This window comes from Physeter macrocephalus, chromosome 20, assembly GCF_002837175.3.
Source record: "Physeter macrocephalus isolate SW-GA chromosome 20, ASM283717v5, whole genome shotgun sequence".
Classification (NCBI taxonomy): domain Eukaryota; kingdom Metazoa; phylum Chordata; class Mammalia; order Artiodactyla; family Physeteridae; genus Physeter; species Physeter macrocephalus.
This window is the reverse complement of record NC_041233.1, coordinates 39,643,484-39,662,713: the sequence shown is the minus strand read 5'-3', so window position 1 is coordinate 39,662,713 and position 19,230 is coordinate 39,643,484. Positions and strand designations below refer to the sequence as shown.

The 19,230-nt window shown below is 36.3% G+C and overlaps 1 protein-coding gene across 1 annotated transcript in view; it reads left to right on the top strand.

Annotated features, from left to right (window-relative positions):
* The window catches only part of UBE2D1 (ubiquitin conjugating enzyme E2 D1), a 34,966-nt gene extending 22,023 nt beyond the window's left edge, over positions 1-12,943 (top strand). Inside the window, 6 exon segments of the mRNA XM_028481411.2 lie at positions 4,616-4,679; positions 4,773-4,804; positions 6,872-6,949; positions 8,009-8,114; positions 11,220-11,313; positions 12,062-12,943. Of these exon segments, the coding sequence (XP_028337212.1) occupies positions 4,616-4,679; positions 4,773-4,804; positions 6,872-6,949; positions 8,009-8,114; positions 11,220-11,313; positions 12,062-12,107 (420 nt within the window). The 3' untranslated portion in view covers positions 12,108-12,943.
* The last annotated feature ends 6,287 nt before the right edge of the window (positions 12,944-19,230 follow it).

Genomic DNA, 19,230 nt, shown 5'->3' with positions numbered 1-19,230 from the left:
AGGGAACTAAGATCCCACATGCCGCGGGGCAACTAAGCCCATGCGCCACAACTACTGAGCCCTTGTGCCTCAACTTGAGGGCCTGTGTGCCACAAAACTACAGAGCCCACACGCTCTGGAGCCCACGCACCACAACTAGAGAGAGAAAACCCACACGCGAAAACTAGAGAGAAGCCCCGCGTGCCACAACGAAAGATCTCGCATACCGCAACAAAGATCCTGCATACTGTAGCTAAGACCCACGTAGCCAAAAAAATAATAATAATAAAATTAATTAATTTTTTTTAAAGAACCTGGCCTTTGCAGGAGTTCCGTTGTTAGATTTTATCTTTCTCATTCTTAGGTCTAACTTCTATCAAGAGGTAAAATCAGGGCACAGAAATATAAGAACATGATAATGAGTATTTTTCTATACTATTTTGAAGGGATTTGAAAGAACAGTCTGACATTTGAAATTTGAACACAATTCAGGGCTATTCCATGTAAAACATGGTTTGGGGTTTTTTTTATTAGTAAACAAAATAAATTTGTATTTATGTATGATTTACTCACATATACATTACTCCGTAAAATATATACATGCAAATCATTACAGTTTTTTAACCACAATTAGAGATTATTTTCTTTTTCTTAAATTATATTTAATTGAAGTGTAGTTGATTTACAATGTTGTGTTAATTACTGCTATACAACAAAGTGATTCAGTTATACATATATATAGGTATATATAGATATATGTACACACATTATTTTTAAAAAAATAAATAAATTTATTTATCATGGCTGCGTTGGGTCTTCATTGCTGCGCGCAGGCTTTCTCTAGTTGTGGCGAGTGGGGGCTACTCTTCGTTGCTGTGCGTGGACTTTTCACTGCGGTGGCCTCTCCTGTTGCGGAGCACGGGCTCTAGGCGTGTGGGCTTCAGCAGCTGTGGCACGTGGACTCAGTAGTTGTAGCTCACGGGCTCTAGAGCACAGGCTCAGTAGTTGTGGCGCACGGGCTTAGTTGCTCCGCAGCATGTGGGATCCTCCCCAACAAAGGATCGAACCCATGTCCCCTGCACTGGCAGGTGGATTCCCAACTACTGTGCCACCAGGGAAGTCCCTACACACACATTCTTATATATATATATATTCTTTTCCATTATGGTTTATCACAGGATCCTGAATATAGTTCTCTGTGCTCTACAGTAGGACCTTGTTGTTTATCCATTCTATATATAAAAGCTTACATCTGGGGCTTCCCTGGTGGAGCAGTGGTTAAGAATCCACCTGCCAATGCAGGGGACATGGGTTCGAGCCCTGGTCCGGGAAGATCCCACGTGCCGCGGAGCAACTAAGCCCATGCGCCACAACTACGGAGCCTGTGCTCTAGAGCCCATGAGCCACAGCTACTGAGCCCGCACGCTACAGCTACTGAAGCCTGCACGCCTAGAGCCCATGCTCTGCAACAAGAGAAGCCACTGCAATGAGAAGCCCGCACACTGCAACGAAGAGTAGCCCCCGCTGTCTGCAACTAGAGAAAGCCTGCGCACAGCAACGAAGACCCAATGCAGCGAAAAATTAATTAATTAATTAAATTAAAAAAAAAAAGCTTACATCTGCTATCCCCAACCTCTCACTCCACCCCTCCCCCAACTCCCTCCCCATTGGCAACCACCAGTCTGTTCTCTATGTCCGTGATTCTGTTTCTGTTTCATAGGAGACTATCGTTTTCTTATTAACTAGTTTTCTAGTTAAAGTAAGGGCCAAGAGGGACTTCCCTGGTAGTCCAGTGGGTAAGACTCCGTGCTCCAATGCAGGGGACCCGGGTTCGATTCCTGGTCAGGGAACTAAGATCCCACATACCACGACTAAGCCTGCATGCCGCAGCTAGAGAAGTCCACACGCCACAACTAGAAAAGCCCATATGCCACAATGAAGACCCAGCACAGCCAAAATAAATAAATAAAAATTAAAAAAAAAATACTCTCTTAAAAAAATTAAAATAAAATAAGGTCCAAGAAGTTCGATTTACCCATTTACACTAATGTTTAGAAAACTCAACATGATGAATCTTTTCAAAAGCAATCTCCTAAAAGACCGAATTAGAAAACAGTTAAGTAAAGAACAGTCATTCTAAAATGGGGCTATGGGGAATTCCCTGGTGGTCCAATGGTTAGGACTCTGTGCTTCCACTGTAGGGGGGCCCAGGTTCGATCCTTGGTGGGGGAACTAAGACCCCACAAGCCACCTGGTGAGGCCAAAAATAAATAAGTAAATAAAATGGGGCTATGACTTGGGAACTGCTCCTCCCCGAATCATTTAAACTGGTTCAATAATTGTATTCAGCTACTAGAGAATTGGATGGTTGTTATGAATCCTGTATTAACTTTACATTTATTTGAATGCCTACTATGTGCCAGAGACTGCTGTATGCTTCATATGTGTCATTTTACTTGTTTGTCATAGAAACTGTGGATGAAAGTCATAATATCACTTTGCATTAAAGACAACTAAGGCTTATAGAGGAGGAAAAAAAGAGTTTTGCCCAAGATCATGAGGCAGATGAGTGATGGCACCTGGACTTGGGCTTCAAAGCCTTGCTTTTTAACCACTGTCACTGAAATCTTCCTCTTTATTGTTTAACTGTACTAGGACCAAAGAAGCTGCTAACTCTGTTTAGTTAATTCTTGTCAGGAAGAAAAGGACAGCAGGAACTGTGGGGAAAAAACAACAAAAACAAAAATGAAATACTGAGGTATACTGGAAAAGACCAGAAGACTTGGAAGGAGACTTGAGTTTGCACTTGGCTCGGTTACTTAGCTCATATATCACTTTCTTAGGAAAGCCTTTCCCTACTCCTTGTTTGTCTCTATTAGGACACTGAACTGATTGCAATGAGTCTAAGGTGTACATCTTTTTCATTTTAACATTTCTAAAATCTGGACGCATCTTATATAATTGTTGGTGTCTTAATATTAATTGACAGTGTTTCTCCTTAATTATTGGTACATAAAATAAGGATGTGATTTACCATTGATGGCATCTTAGATTTGATGAGTGCAGTATTCGTTTACATGTGTTCCCATGAAAATGTTTACATCATTCCCACAGTTTTTAAATAACAGGTATATACAGTGATTTTTCTGATTTCTATTCTAATCCTCTTTTAAGCTCTAGCCCTGTATGTTGAATAAATTTTCCTTTGATTTCACAAGGATCACAGATTCAGTGTATCTACTTTCCAAATCAACATGTCTTGTAGTATATTCCCACATCTCAGTAAATGGTATCTACACCTGTAGAAACTAAAAAGCTAGAAGTCCCACTGCCAGGGTTTGAATACCATTTCCACCCTATACTAGTTCTGTGAGCACACAGTGAAGCGTGTCACCTTTATTCTTCATTTGTAAAATGGGAAGCATAATAACACCTACCTCTCAGGATTATTAAGATGGTAAAACATCGAGTAAATATTAGCTGCTGCTAGTCTTCAACGTATATATTCGTGACCTTTCTCCTTCCTCTGTACGCGTAATTCATCGTCAATCCTGTGATAAGTAAGCCTTTCACAATATCCCAGATCCATCCACTTTTTTATCTGCCGCTTCTCCAGTCCAAGCCCCTGTTATAGCCTGTAATAACTAATCTGGTAGCTTCTCCTCTTTCCCATCTTTGATCCATTCAATACATAGACCAGTCAGAGCCATCTTTTAAGTCAGATTATGCTACTTCTTAAAACCCCTCCCAATGCACTTGGTATAAAACCCCTAATCCTTAATATGGTGTATATTGTTCTCAGTTTTCTGCCTGGCCTCTGCCTACTCTTTCATCCTCATCTTATGCCACGCTGCCTCACGTTACTCATTTCTCCCAAAACTGACTCCCACTCATCCTTTTGATTTCAGCTGAAATGTCACTTTCTCAGAGACATTCCCTTATCTTCGTAACTAAATTAGGTTCTTCAGTTCTAATATATAGTCTTTTATATTGAATTTACACCTTTCATAGTTGGTGGTGATCATTTCCTTCCCAACTGAAGGTAAATTATTTCCCCAAAGTCATAGAGCTAGTTATGGTAGGATTGGAATGCCAGGCTAGGATTGGCCAACTAAAGCTGTGCCATTTCCATGATCCTTCCTTTGCTTCCTTGAGAGCAGAAAAGAGTATATGAATCAATGTGCTAGCCTTTAAAATATGGCCCAACTGCTCTCCTTTCTTTCCATTTAACCTTCATGTTGTTCCTTAAATATCCATCTCTCTGTGAGCCTTCACTCTCCCAAATTAGATTATAAACTGGTTGAAGTAGGATCTGTTTTTTATATATTATACACCTAGCATTTACATAAGTTACCCTGCATGTAATAGATACTCAAAAATAGTTTGTCTTAGGGATGCTAAAGAAAAACAATTTTTTAATCCATTTAATTTTTTCAGGGTTTGGAGCTGTCTCATGAAGGAATTTAATACCTCATTCCATATTCTTCTACCCATCAGTGACAGAGTATATTTTATGTGTCCATATTGTGAATAGAACTGCCTAAAATGATTTTTAAATGAGTAGTTTATGTCTTCATGGATTATTATGTGTTTCACTGGAAAATAATTAACCTTAAGTATTTTTGCTTTGCTTCAGGAATTGAGTGATCTACAGCGCGACCCACCTGCTCACTGTTCGGCTGGACCTGTGGGAGATGACTGTAAGCTTTGCTCTCTTGCTAGGATTTTGCTACCATTAATAATACAGGTGTGAACACTTGTTAATGACTCCAAAACTCCTTTGTTTGTTTCAGTGTTCCACTGGCAAGCAACTATTATGGGGCCTGTAAGTATGATTCATTTGTGTGAAATTAATCCCCTCAGCCATCCTTCATTCTTGGCATTTCACCTTTGATCAGATGTTTGTGGCTAGGGTTGAATTTTCTTGTACTCTGAATCACTCAGAAAGCAAAATATGAGTAAAGGATTTATGATGATTTTCTAGAGCCCTGGTGGCAAATACTTGCTAGGAACACATTTACAATACTTTGCCAAATCCTTGATCATTATGCATAATAATGAATCACCCACAATTTGCAACCAGGCTGCGTGTTTATCTTTTTTTAAACGCAGAAAGTCAGTTGTTCAGAACTAAGCGTAATTACTCTCACATCAACATTTTAGTAGATTAGAAATAAGTCTAATTAACCCAATAATGGAATTCCTACAAGTAACAAGTACCAATTTGCAATAAGTCTCATCACTGTTCTTGTGTGTGAGAGGAACAGATAAAATATTGCAATGGCTCTATTGTTGCCACATCATGAATTTGCCTCTTTTGTTGCATTGTCCTGAGCTCAGAATTACCTACTATTCTATGACTGGCTTCTCTTAATACTTATTACCTTTGTTAAGATTATTTCTACACCTGAGAAGCAGTTATGACTTTTCTTTCTGTGGGCAAAAATCTGATTGCATAAGAATAGGCACTGACAGCTCAAATCTACTTTCTGGGTAAAGACTGCATTAGTAACATGTTTCCGTTAACATCATTCTCTCCTCCCTGCCTTGAAAGATCTTTATCTAGTAAGCCATAGAGTTTTTAATCATATTGCCTCATGCTTAACTTTTAAAAAATACAACAGTTATTGAATTTTCAGAGCAGGAGTCCTGAGCAAGTGTCTTAAATTACTAAATTGTTTTATTAAGTTAGTTTTTTAAAGGGTGAAGTGCAACATATTTATTTAACAACTTTTAATAAGAATCTAGTTATTTGATTTTCATTGCTTACCAAGAACCTTCAAAATAATATCGTCGCACCCTTACTGTTTGAATTATAGCCCATCACAAATATTTCTCAGGTGAATCACATGTAGCAAATGGTTACAATTATGTTACTCATATCCTCTTTATTGTAGTAATGTAAATATGCCACTCAATAATATAATTTGAACATCTAAGAAGACCATATCTGTTGATTGTAATTAACTTACATTTTCTACATTCCATATAATTTTTGATGAACTAGAATTAAACTATGTGTATAGTAAGAATAATTATACGCTACAGTCCTCTAATGTATATGTAGAAACTTAAGGAGGAAGTAATGATAGCCTTGCTATTATTACCAAAATGTTAATATACGTGATACTTTTAATTCAATATAAATGAATTAAAATAGAATTTAAGGTATTTTTGCTTTTTTCCCCCTTTTCCCTTTTTTTAATCATCCTTTTTTTTTCCTTGCTTGTAACATTTTAAGTATTTCCTAATTGCTATAAAGAGATATGGCCAAACTTAAATTCCTCTTGTAAAGTTGATTCCTAATTCGATAATTCTATGAAACTGAATTTATCTAGTTTTGTTTGGGGCTTTTTTGCATTTCCCACGTTGTTTTGTAAACTGTTACTAAGTGAAGATTTGAGGTCTAAATTATGTAACAGTGTCACCTAGCCTTTTCTTTTCATAAGTTGGTCCTTTCAGTTCATCTCTATTCTTGCCCCTTAAAGGACCGTGAGAACTTAAGTGTTATAATTAAGAAGAAAAACACTAGCCCCAACCCTTTTCTTTTATACTGATTACTGCTACAGAAAATTCTTATTTTCTCACAGCAGTCTTGTGTGTTTACTGACCTTTAACAGTCTATACTCATAAACAGATTTGTTTGGGCAAGTCACACCACTCCACTGTGTATGTCCTATTTTTGTTTTGTTTTAAACTATGACGTTGGCATGATTGTTGGAAAGTCCTCCTTCATGCCTGCAAAGAGAAACCTGTTTTTAAGGTAAATGATTTGAACTTATGACAAAATGATGGCATTTTTTTCAATCTGGTATATTTGGAGGGAATCATCTTGGGTTACTAATAATAAATATAGTAATCAAACACTGATGTGATTATTTTGTAATTTCAGCCTGATAGCGCATATCAAGGTGGAGTCTTCTTTCTCACTGTACATTTTCCGACAGACTATCCTTTTAAACCACCAAAGGTATTTTTATTTTTATGATTGACGTGACTCCTGTGTCAGGGATTTTACTGTCTATCCAGAGATATTTTCATGAAAAAACCGTGGGTAGGTTGGCATGTTCAAACTGTTCTGTAAAATCAATGAATCTAAAATATGGTTTCTTACTCAAATATTGTATTATGTCTATAAACAGAAGGCAGTATCTGTTAGGCTAGAAATTAGCTTCCCTACCTGTCTTTCCCTCTGCATTAGATATGTGTAGTTTGGGAAGTTTTTATGGTCAAGAGTTAGACTCTTCCATTTAGGGGATTATCTTTCCTAGGTTGACCCTTCTTTCTCAGTTTTTAAGTATTCAACAAACATTTATTGAGCACCTACCATGTTCTGTTGCATTGGGAAATACAAAAGTAAATATGACATAGTCCTTTTATTTAGTGTAGGAAAGATTAAAACACATTCTCATTAAATTTAACTTAGATCTAAAGAGGAAGCCAACAAATGATGGGGGTGTCAATGAGGCAGAAAATCATTAACAAATTCTGTCACTGAGGAAATAATTATTTTAGATTTTTTAAAACACCTAATTAACATAACATATGAAATGATGTAACAACTCTCATGGAAGATTAGAATTCTTGGTGGATTTGTTAGGGCAGGTAATAAGCTGGGGCCCCTCAACTTTCCTCTGGAATAAGATCAGCAGCCTATTTCTAGATCCAGGTATCAATTGATAATCAAATTAAGAAAAGGATCGCTTTGAGGGTTGATGAAAGCCATGGTTAATTACTTTAGGTGCTACTCAACCAGTCATACCACCTATTATAGACTTATTTATCACACTTTCCAAAATACTCCTCAATTCCTTGGGGTTGGGGAGAGCAGGAAACTGGCTTTGCTTTCACATTATCAGTAGCTAAAGCTACGTGCACATAAAGTAGATGCTCATCCAATTTGTGTTGAATACATTCTCCTCTAAGATCACATAAAATTGAGGACATTTTACCCTAGAGCAAATTGGTTCTGTTTGCTTTCATAGTTCATGGATTGTCACAGTTTTGTTTTGTTTTGTTTTATGTTTAGATTGCTTTCACAACAAAAATTTACCATCCAAACATAAACAGTAATGGAAGTATTTGTCTTGATATCCTGAGGTCACAGTGGTCACCAGCTCTGACTGTATCAAAAGGTAATTTCATTTATCAGATTTACAACAGTTGATAACAGTGAGACAGGAAAAATACAGCAGAAATATCTTAGGGACCAAAGTTTAAAAAAACCAATCTACTGTGTTTTCTTCTGCTTTGCTTTTGCTTTGCTTTCATAGCTTTTATATTACTCTTGCTTAGGGGGTTGATGGGCAGATCTAAATGATGAAACGAGAGAAATTTAAAATGTTAGAACTAGGAATTTGGGGATAAGAACTGTTGACATTTCACCCCTTTAGTTTGAGCTTTATCTTTAAAAAGAAAGAGACAGGGACAGAGAGAGAGACATACAGAAGTAAAAATAAGATTTTAGGACCAGATGTCCCATTCATTAAATGGAATTATTTATTGACATGATGAGTAAAGCTTTACATCTCCTTTACTTCATCTCAGAGGAAATGTCAGAATGGCAGATAAAGTAAATGATTTAAAATGAAAGACAGGAATTCCCTAGCAGTCCAGTAGTTAGGACTCCACGCTTTCACTGCCGAGGGCCCAGCTTCAATCCCTTGTCGGGGAACTAAGATCCCACAAGCTGCATGGTGTGGCCAAAAAAAATGAAAGACATATTTCACACTTTAGAATAATGTAGTATATATAGCATGTTAGTCTAAACTTCAAATAATCAGTAGCATAATTGTAAGGACTGATACATAATCCATGCAGATTCTCAACTTTCACAGTTGAATAGCATTATTCTTTGCTAAATTATGAGATGTGTATATAGGGCATCTGAAGCCGTTTGTTTCATTAGCTAATGTTATTTGCTTTGCCAGCCTCTTAATTTTGTCTTGTTTCTCTAACAGAAGAGAGCCCGAGTTATTGTTTTGAGTTAGAACCATCTACCCCTGAAAGTAACTTGGTAGTTTTCCCTTTTTATAAAATTTAAGAAAACTGTTTCTCTTGAAGGATTTGGGGGAGGAATCCATGGTCATTAAAAAAATTTTTTTAAATAAATGCTACCTGAATATATAACTTGTTTTAAAAATGGATAAGGTTTAGAGGAAGCAGTGTCCATAGCCATGAGTATTTCAAGTATTAGATAAGTAACAGCCCTTCAGATTGGTTAGTTATTCATGAATGGCAATTTTTCTGATCTAACATATCCCTATAAAATGTTCATGTAGATTCTAGTGTCCTTTTAAAAATCTTTCACATAATATAACTGTTACACACTAGATATAGGAAAGATACTGTGTCATAGGGTTTTTCAAATTAATATTCTCTTTCCTGGATTAGGATCACAAAATGAAATTCATTTAGCATATGCAGCTAAATACTTAGAGAGCGCAGACTGCCAGATGTTGAACACTTACCTTCTGCCATTGGTAGCTTTTTATAAAAAATAGTTTTGGTAGCTTCTAGAAACTGTCCTTTAAGAACAGTTTCAAACAGCCTCAGTTTCCTCATATGTCAAATGGGGATTATAATAGTATTACCACATATGGTTACTATGCAACTAGCACATAGTAAGCATTCAAATGAATGTTATATATTGTTATCTTTTTCCTTATCTGAAAACGTTTGATTTGTGTGCATAATAGTGAAATCAGGGCACAGGGCTCTTGGCAGCAGGAGTGGGGAGATGAGGAACTTCCCTCTTGCCTATTTTATTAAGTAGCTTATATTTTCTTTATTGTACATGTTTCACTTTTTAATATTTTAAATATCTTATTTCGCTTTTTATCATGAGTTTAGTTTGGAAACTTTCTGGAGGTGTGAGCCCAGATAACTTACCCAGTTGGTTTAATATACAGGCTTGAAATTCCATTGGGCAGATGAAAGATTAAAAAGATGAATGAAATATTAGTTTTTGTTAGCCCATAGCACCCCCTTTCCAAGTCATTTAAGAATCAACTCTGCCTTCCTTATAAATTCACCTTTGGATTTGTAAGAGTAGGAAAAGATAAAGGAACATAGTAGAGGAAGGTGAAGATGGAATGTTGTTCCAAAGATTCTACATATCCCCTCAGAAGTGGTGGCATGGAAGCAGACAAATGAGGAACCAGAGTCCTTGTTCCCTTCTTTTTCAGATACTTAGTTGTTTATTTTTTTAAGTGTAGCTGTTTGCATTAGTATTTTGATACAACATGCAAGAAACAACTACTATAATTTATCAATTTTCATTTATATTTAAAAATATACAAGTTATGTAATGATAGCTGTGCCTATTATTTTTTAAATGCATTTGCTACAAATAATGTACATGGAATAAAAAAAATTCATTGAAAATAATCTTACAGATCTTCCTTCTTTAGCTCTAAGCCCAAGTAAAACAGTGCATGAGCGCCATCTCCCAAAGCGGTTTGAACTGTTAACTGTAATTTGATTGCTTTACCTTGAACTGTTTAGGACACAGATTTTCTGCATTAAAGTAGAATAAAAAGTGGACAGTTTTCTTATTAAAGTAAAAAAGTATCTCTAAGAAACATCTAAAGTTAGCATGGGGCTTCCCTGGTGGCGCAGTGGTTGAGAGTCCGCCTGCCGATGCAGGGGACATGGGTTCGTGCCCCGGTCTGGGAGGATCCCGCGTGCCGCAGAGCGGCTGGGCCCGTGAGCCATGGCCGCTGAGCCTGCGCGTCCGGAGCCTGTGCTCCGCAACGGGAGAGACCACAACAGTGAGAGGCCCACGTACCGCAAAAAAAAGAAAAAATAAATAAAGTTAGGATGCTATTCGAATATTTTTCCAACTATGTACCATCCGGAGTATATGTGTGTTACCTAAAAAATATTTTTGTAGAGAACTCTTGAGTTTAAAAGTTAATAGCAAAAAAAAAAAAAAAAAAAAAAAAAGTTAATAGCTACTTTGGAGGTTCACATTTTTAAAATAAATAGAAATTCAAATAGAATTTAAAATTGCAAAAGTGATAATAATTTTGTATTATATACACTGTATGGTAATTTTGTAATTAAAAAAATTAAAGATATTTGCTGCCAACCAAAATTAATCTCAAATGTAATTTAATGTGTTCATTTTGTTTTTTCTTTATAAGTTTATTGTCTATTCAGTAAAATTATTTTCACATGTGTAATTCATATAAAGTAGAAAGCTCATTACTTAATATGATGTTCTCTTTTAAATCTAGTTTTATTGTCCATATGTTCTCTGCTTTGTGACCCCAATCCAGATGACCCCTTAGTACCAGATATTGCACAAATCTATAAATCAGACAAAGAAAAGTAAGTGTTTGCTTATATTAGTTTCTATTTGGGTGCATTTCTATGTAGTCTGCCAAAACATAAGTATTATCAATGTATTGAAGTACATTTAGTTATGCTTATTGTGTTTATGTTAAGTTTGTTTATCTTTCCAGTGGAGTAAACCTTTCTTTTTAAATTCTATTACTCCTTTTACAAAAAATCTCATCCCTTCCCACTTGTTGTTTCATCCTTTACTATTTAATAGTACTTGTTTTGCATTTACATAGTATGCATGTTTTTTGATAGTAACTATCAAACTATCTATAATTCTAAGTAGTAAATTTAAAATTTAAAAAGTTGATAATTGGAAATTACTGAATATCATATTCCTTACCTTCTCCCAGGAAAGGTTATCCTTAACTACCCCTAAACTGATCTAATTTTCAAGGTGCTACATCTTGCTGGCACCATTGATTCATTTGCATTTTACAGATAATGACCATTCAGGGTTGGCATTTACAGATTTCTATTAGAAATTGATTTCTTTATTTCGTTGTGTATAACTTAGGTACATTTTCATATAGGTTGTAAAGAGATCCATTAGTTTAAAAAATGGCTCATGTTTTCTGTTTTATTTATGCATGAACCTAAGTCACATTGACCCAATAATTGGTGTATGTATGATTATTGCAGTTAAGCATAAAAAAGGTATACAGTTTTACATAGATCTTCTAAAAGATTTAATTTGTATGTTTTTACTATATCCCTCCCTTTTGTATGTCTACAGATACAACAGACACGCAAGAGAATGGACTCAGAAATATGCAATGTAAAATCAAAAAAATTTTCATATATACCAGAGTACTGTAAAATCTAGGTTTTTTTTCAACATTAGCAGTAAATCGAGCACTGTTTACTGTTTCATTGTACCATGAAATCCTTTGATTTTTACCCATTTTAAATGTATTTCTGAAGCAAGACAAAACAAACTTCCAAAAATATTCTTGAGACTGTGATGAGAGCATTTATCATTTTGTATGCATTAAGAAAGACATTTATTATGGTTTTTAAGATACTTGGACATCTGCATCTTCAGCTTACAAAATCTACAATGCATCTGAAAAGCAACCAAATTATTTTTTGCTGAAACTACATGTTTTTACATGAAAAATACTGTATGTGTTGTCTAAGATGTCGTCAGTTATATAAATCTGTATTCAGATTTCATTCTTTGTTAGCTCACTTTATAATTTGTATTTTTTTACTGTATAGACTAAATATATTCTATTTACATGTATGTCAACTCGTTACTTTTTTCCTGTGAACAGTATTGAAAAAACCCAACAGCTGATAATGAAATGAATTAACTGTCCGTCTCCCTTGTCTTAGGGTATTCTGTAGATTGATTGCAGATTCCTTAAACCTGAAATGATCTTTACACTGTAATTCTCAGTATACTGATTATGGAGAAACACTTGTTTTGATTTTGTTATACTTGACTTAACTTTATTACAATGTGAATTAATTGCACTGCTAAGTAGGAAGACGTGTAACTTTTATTTGTTGCTATTCACATCTGAATTTTTTTCTGTATAGGCAATATTATATTGACACCTTTTACAGATCTTAATGTAGCTTTTTCCATTTAAATAAAATGCTTTTTCTACTATTTGTCTTGATTACTTAAAAAGATAAAAAATTACTTTATAAGTAAGGATCAATACTCTATATAAAATTTTGCATGGAAATTAATTCCAAATTATAAGGATGAAGTCTGTTGTATTTGGCACTAATCACCATTAATTATATAAATTTTATTGCTTTAGGTTTGTATTGATATCTGTTTACTAAATTGTCAATCTAGAGGATGATATACACTGGTCCCTTGTTATTGAAGAGAATTTAGGATATGTTGGCATTTGTCTTGGATCACGTCTAAAATGAATTATTTTCTAAGGTACTGAGATGAATGTAAGACAGTGTCACCTACATTGAAGAAAAGTCTTTATAGACCTGAAGAATAATTAGGTTAATTCATTAAAATGCCGCTCTAGATATAACTGACGTTGTATTTCTTAACATTTTAAAATCTAGAATTTCTAAAATAGAATTTTAGTGCCATCACAGTTTGAAAGAGGACATCCATTTTTTACCGTAGAAGTTATACAGAAAATTCTAAAATGACACTTTCCCTCTGTTTTATAAATTGTCGGTTAAAATGACTTAAATGAGCAGGTTATCTTTGCAGATTTTAAAGAAAGCTAGAAAGTTCTAATGTTTTAACTTGGAAAAAAAAATGTCTAATTATTAGCATGCTTACCAAACTTGAGTGTCATTTTTAAGAAGAGTTGTAGCTCTTCTGATTATTTCAGTAGCTGTATAAGTGTACAAAAATCTGTGATGGGTGTTGTCATTAGCAAAGAATGTAAATCACTTAAGTATTTTACCATGGTTCATTATTATAAAGCACAAAATAACCCATTGTTAAAAAATGTGTTTTTATAAATGAATGTAAAATAATTAAATGAATTGTGAAATGGATGTTTAAGAAAATATAGGTTTAAAAAGTAACTATAGGGCTTCCCTGGTGGCGCAGTGGTTGCGCGTCCGCCTGCCGATGCAGGGGAACCGGGTTCGCGTCCCGGTCTGGGAGGATCCCACATGCCGCGGAGCGGCTGGGCCCGTGAGCCATGGCCGCTGAGCCTGCGCGTCCGGAGCCTGTGCTCCGCAACGGGAGAGGCCACAGCAGAGGGAGGCCCGCATACCACCAAAAAAAAAAAAAAAAAAAGTAACTATATTAAATGATGTCTTGAAACAGCCATATCATGAAGAATACTACTATGTTATTATAAGCTACATTGGCCCAGAATTTGAACACTCAACATCATTAGATTTAAGTATTTAGTATATTTTGATAATAAAGGGTTTTGTTTCTTGAATATCTTTCACTTTTTAAAAAACTTTTGTGTGGCATTTATTTTTGGAAATGTCTTTTTTTTTTCTGTATTAAAGTTTTGAAACTTGCCTAACACTCTAACTCTGTTTGCCTTTGCTTACATCTGAATTGTACAACCACTCTCTTGAGAAGTGAGCACAAGTTCTCATAATTAATTAAAAAATCTTAGAAGTTCAGCAGTGGCATAATGATCAGCCAGATCAGTATTTTGGGTTTGTTGTTTTGTTTAATTCTAACAAAGGGTACATCAGTTACCTAACTGTAAATCCGAAGCCAAGGACCTTCCTCCATAGACCAACCATTAATTTAAGGACCTCTTGGGAGTAAGGAAAATGGATAGTCTTTTGGAGTTTTACGATCCTACCTCTTGAAGTCTTGGATTCTGAACACTCGTAACTGCCACATACAATAAATCTATGATACCTCATGCTCATCCCCCCAACTATCTCTAATTCCTGAACAAGCTTTACACACGCATATGTAAATCATGTACAGTTATTCATTTTTGCTTTACGTTATACCCCCACCCCTCCATGAACTCTGTTAGGGAAAATTTTAAATTTGTCAATTAAGCAATTTCAAAGGATCAAAAGGTATTAGGTGAGAAACACGAACACAGAGCACCAGGGCAACCCTAAGAGTTAATATTCAGAAGAGTAACTTTTGGGGCTTCCCTGGTGGTGCAGTGGTTAAGAATCCGCCTGCCAATGCAGGAGACAGGGGTTCAAGCCCTGGTCCGGGAAGATCCCACGTGCCGCGGAGCAACTAAGCCCGTGCACCACAGCTACTGAGCCTGCGCTCTAGAGCCCGCGAGCCACAACTACGGAGCCCACGTGCTACAAACTACTGAAGCCCGCGTGCCTAGAGCCCGTGCTCCGCAACAAGAGAAGCCACCGCAATGCGAAGCCCGCGCGCCGCAATGAAGAGTAGCCCCCGCTCGCTGCAACTAGAGAAAGTCCGTGCGCAGCAATGAAGACCCAATGCAGCCCAAAATAAATAAGAGTAACTTTTTTTAACTTAATGATAAAAACAATACCACATGTAGTTTTTCATTTCTCATTATTTTAGCACAATGATGTGTTTATCATCTTTGTACATGATTCCAGTCATTGATGTTTCACAGAATCCTGCTCTCTCACTTCTGTATTTTTAAGGTGGAAAGATTGGGGAAATGAATTTTCCTCTCGGATTAAGAGAGATTCTTGGTGAAACTATTTATATCCTGTCTATTTGTTGGTAGTCAATTTGAACTGGATTCAGAGTCCAGTCCAGTCCAGTCCAATGTTTTAAAATTTGAGTTCTGTAGTAGAATCATTGGTCCTGTTACTCATTTTTATTAGGATTAGCCATGGAAAATGTGATTAATACTCTAGCCACGGCCATATAGCTTCAGTGTATTCAAACTGTTGACTTTGGTCTGTTAAGATACAGCACTTATCTTTTTAGTTGACTTTGGTCTGTTAAGATACAGCACTTATCTTTTTAGTTTGTTTAAATCTTTTGTGGTTATTAATATAATAAAATAACAAACATGAATTTTAAAAGTTTACTTCTAGCACTCTATCAATGTAAACTATGCCGAAAATTTTCTTTAAAGCAGAAGTTTAATTGCACCTTAATAGCCCTAAAATGTAATGCCGAGTATTTGTGAAAGTTCTAATTTTTTACAGTGCTTCTCTTTGACTGTTCTGACAGTTGTGTTGTGCAAACAGGGCAGCAGGTAGAGATTCATCTAATTTCACTTGTAAAAATTCATCTGTATAGATAACTAGTCATTTCTAAAAAAAATTTTTTTTTACTGACATCTGCAAACTCCTAAACTGTATATTGATACACTCTGACCAGGCGTTTTTTCAGTAGTAGTGACAACTGAAAATTTGTGGACAGCTGACATTTTGGGTAATAGAAATAATTTGTAACACAGTAGTGTATTGGTGATAACCTAATAGTGTTTTATGACTTATTTGTATCATGTTACATTTAAATTTCTGCTCTCATTATCCTATTATATATGTAAGAATGTGGTTTTAAATTGTAAATGAACTGAACTAATAGGAAGAGGGAATATTCACCTAAAAGTTCTAGCATTTGGAGGCATTTTTGTATTATAAGATACATTTTTTAAAAAACTTAGTGCTCTCTTAGGTTCTACTGTTGTAAAGGGAGGGATGTGCCTTTCTTACCCCAGGAGGAAGTTGCTTTTATTATGATGGCACATGTACAAGTTCTGAGCTATGCTTCCTCATATCATTTGCTTGCTTTTGTTAAAATCTTTTTAGTGCAAAAGATCACTGTGAGTTGCATGTAAGATTTTATTGTAAACTTAGTATACATATTGTGGGGAACAGTTGTGACACCACTTGTGTAAGCACTCCTGATACACCCGTTTAGGTGGTCCAGTGACCACCCACACAGTGTGTCAATAGAAGAATTCACCAGACTAAGCATATGTTCATACTCACAGCTAAGATTTATTATAGCGACACAGCAAAGATATACAGCTCCCTCAGTAAGGGGAAAAGACAGATCATGAAGGTAACCATGAAGCTCTCTCTGAAGGGGCCACACAGAGCTCACTCTCCCTCCAACAGTGATATGCAGGAACACAGGCACGGTGTTTCTGCCCAGGGAAGACTGTTTGAAATGCAAAGTTCAGGGGTTTTAATAGGGGCTAAACCATGTAGGCACCCTTTGCCCACCAAAACTCCAGGCTCCCAGAAGGTAAGCAGGTGTTCACTGAAATCACATTGTTTATTTAAAAAGTCTAGTCAGGCTAGCATAGCAGATAGAACCTTATATCACATAGGGAAAGTTTTAAAAGACATATTCCTTGATGCCAGCTGAAGGCCAACCTGGTAAGCTCTTCTAAAAATCAGGCCTGCACTATTCGTTGAAAAGACTTCTTTCCCCTTGAAAAGGTCTCCGTACCCTTGTCGAAAATCAACTGACCCTAGAGGTTTTTTATGGACTCTGAATTCTGTTCTAATGACCTATATGCCTTATGCTAACACCACACTACATTGATGACTGTAGCTGCGTAGTAACTTTTGAAATCAAGAAGTGTGGATTTTCCAACTTTGTTCTTTTACAATATTGTTCTGACTATTCACATCCCTCGTGATTCAAAATGCATTTTAGGATCAGCTTTTCCATTTCTTCTGAGATTTTCATTGGGATTTTATTAGATCTTTAGAGCAGTTTTGGTAAAGTTGACATTTTTGTCCTGGTTATCGCTGAATGACAAACCACCCTCAAATAAGTGATATAAAAGAACAGTTCTTGCTCAAATTCTGTTGGGTCAGGATTTGGAATGGGGCACAGTAGGGAGGGCTTGTCTTTTCCATGTACTTAGGGCCTCAGCTCAGGTGATTCAAATGGCTGGAGGCGGAAATCATTGGGAGGCTTCTGAGATGTTGGCACCTGGATGAGCACTGTCTACTAGAGCACTTATTAAAAGCCTTTCTAGGACTTCCCTGGTGGCGCAGTGGTTAAGATTCTGCCTGCCAAGGCAGGGGACACGGGTTTGATCCCTGGTCCGGGAAGATCCTGCATGCCACGGATCAACTAAGCCCCTGAGCCACAACTACTGAGCTTGCATTCTAGAGCCCACGAGCCACAACTACTGAGCCCGCGTGCCTAGAGCCCGTACTCTGCAACAAGAGAAGCCACCGCAATGAAGAGTAGCTCCCGCTCGCTGCAACTAGAGAAAGCCCGTGCACAGCAACGAAAACGCAGCCAAAAATGAATAAATAAATTTATATGAATACATAAACAAAAGCCTTTCTGTGTGGCTTGAACTCACAACATAGCAGCTCAGTGCCAACACGCAGCATCTGGAGAGCAGGTCTACCAAGAGAAGGTGGAGAAAGTCCTATGACCTTTTATGATCTAGCTTTTGAAGTCACATAGTGTCACTTCTTGTGTGAAGCAGTAACAAACCCTCTCAAATTCAAGGGAAGGGAATATAGACTCCCACTTCTCCATAAGAAGGAATTTAGGGTCACCATCACATTTTACCGAATCTTCCATGAATATATAGATCACTCAGTGTACTTAGGCTGTCTTTAATTTCTGATTGCTTTGTAGTTTGCTGTGCAGAGGTCTTGTACATTTTTCATTGGAGTTATCCCTTGGTACCTTATTTTTTAAACCTTGCTTTCAGACCCAGAATGTGGTAAATTTTGATAAATGGTCCATTTGCGTTTGAATATAATATGAGTCTGTTATTAGGTGCAGAGTTTATATATGTGCCAATTCGATCAAGTTTGTTAATTGTGCTCACAATATTTGCTTTTTCTCACAGCCATTATGGGTGATGTGTGCAAGTTTCCCGTTTATGACTGAAATTGTTTATTTATTAGTTTATATTTGCTGTAAAAATTTTGAAGTCATTATTGGATACACACACACACACGCACAATACACATGAAATCGTGATGTTTTACTGGCAGAATGATCCCTTTCTCATTAAGAAATGTCTTTGTTTATCTCTAATAATGCTTTTGGCTTAAAGTCTACTTTAATATTAATATAGCTTTCTTTTTGGCTAGTATTTGCAGTGTATATCTGTCTCTGTTCTTTAACTTTGGACCTTTCTGTGTCTTCTTAAAAATGTCTCCTGCACTCATTATAGTGAGTTTAATAAAACCATTATTTGGTTTTATTTGATTTGGTTTTTATCCAATATGACAATTTTAGTATTTTAATTGGAGTATTTAGTCCTTTGCATTTAATGGAATTACTGATGTTGGTTGGGTTTCTACCTACTACGTTCCTGATTTATTTATTTATTTACTTGGCCACGCTGCGTGGCTTGAGGTATCTTAATTCCCTGAACAGGGATTGAACCCGGGCCACAACAGTGAAAGCGCCGAGTCCTAACCACTGGATTGCCAGGGAGTTCCTGTGCTGATTTTTTTTTAAACAATGTTTTATTTTTTCCTCCTTTCTTGCCCTCTTTTGGATTAATCAATTTTTATAATAGTCCAATTTTTTCCCTC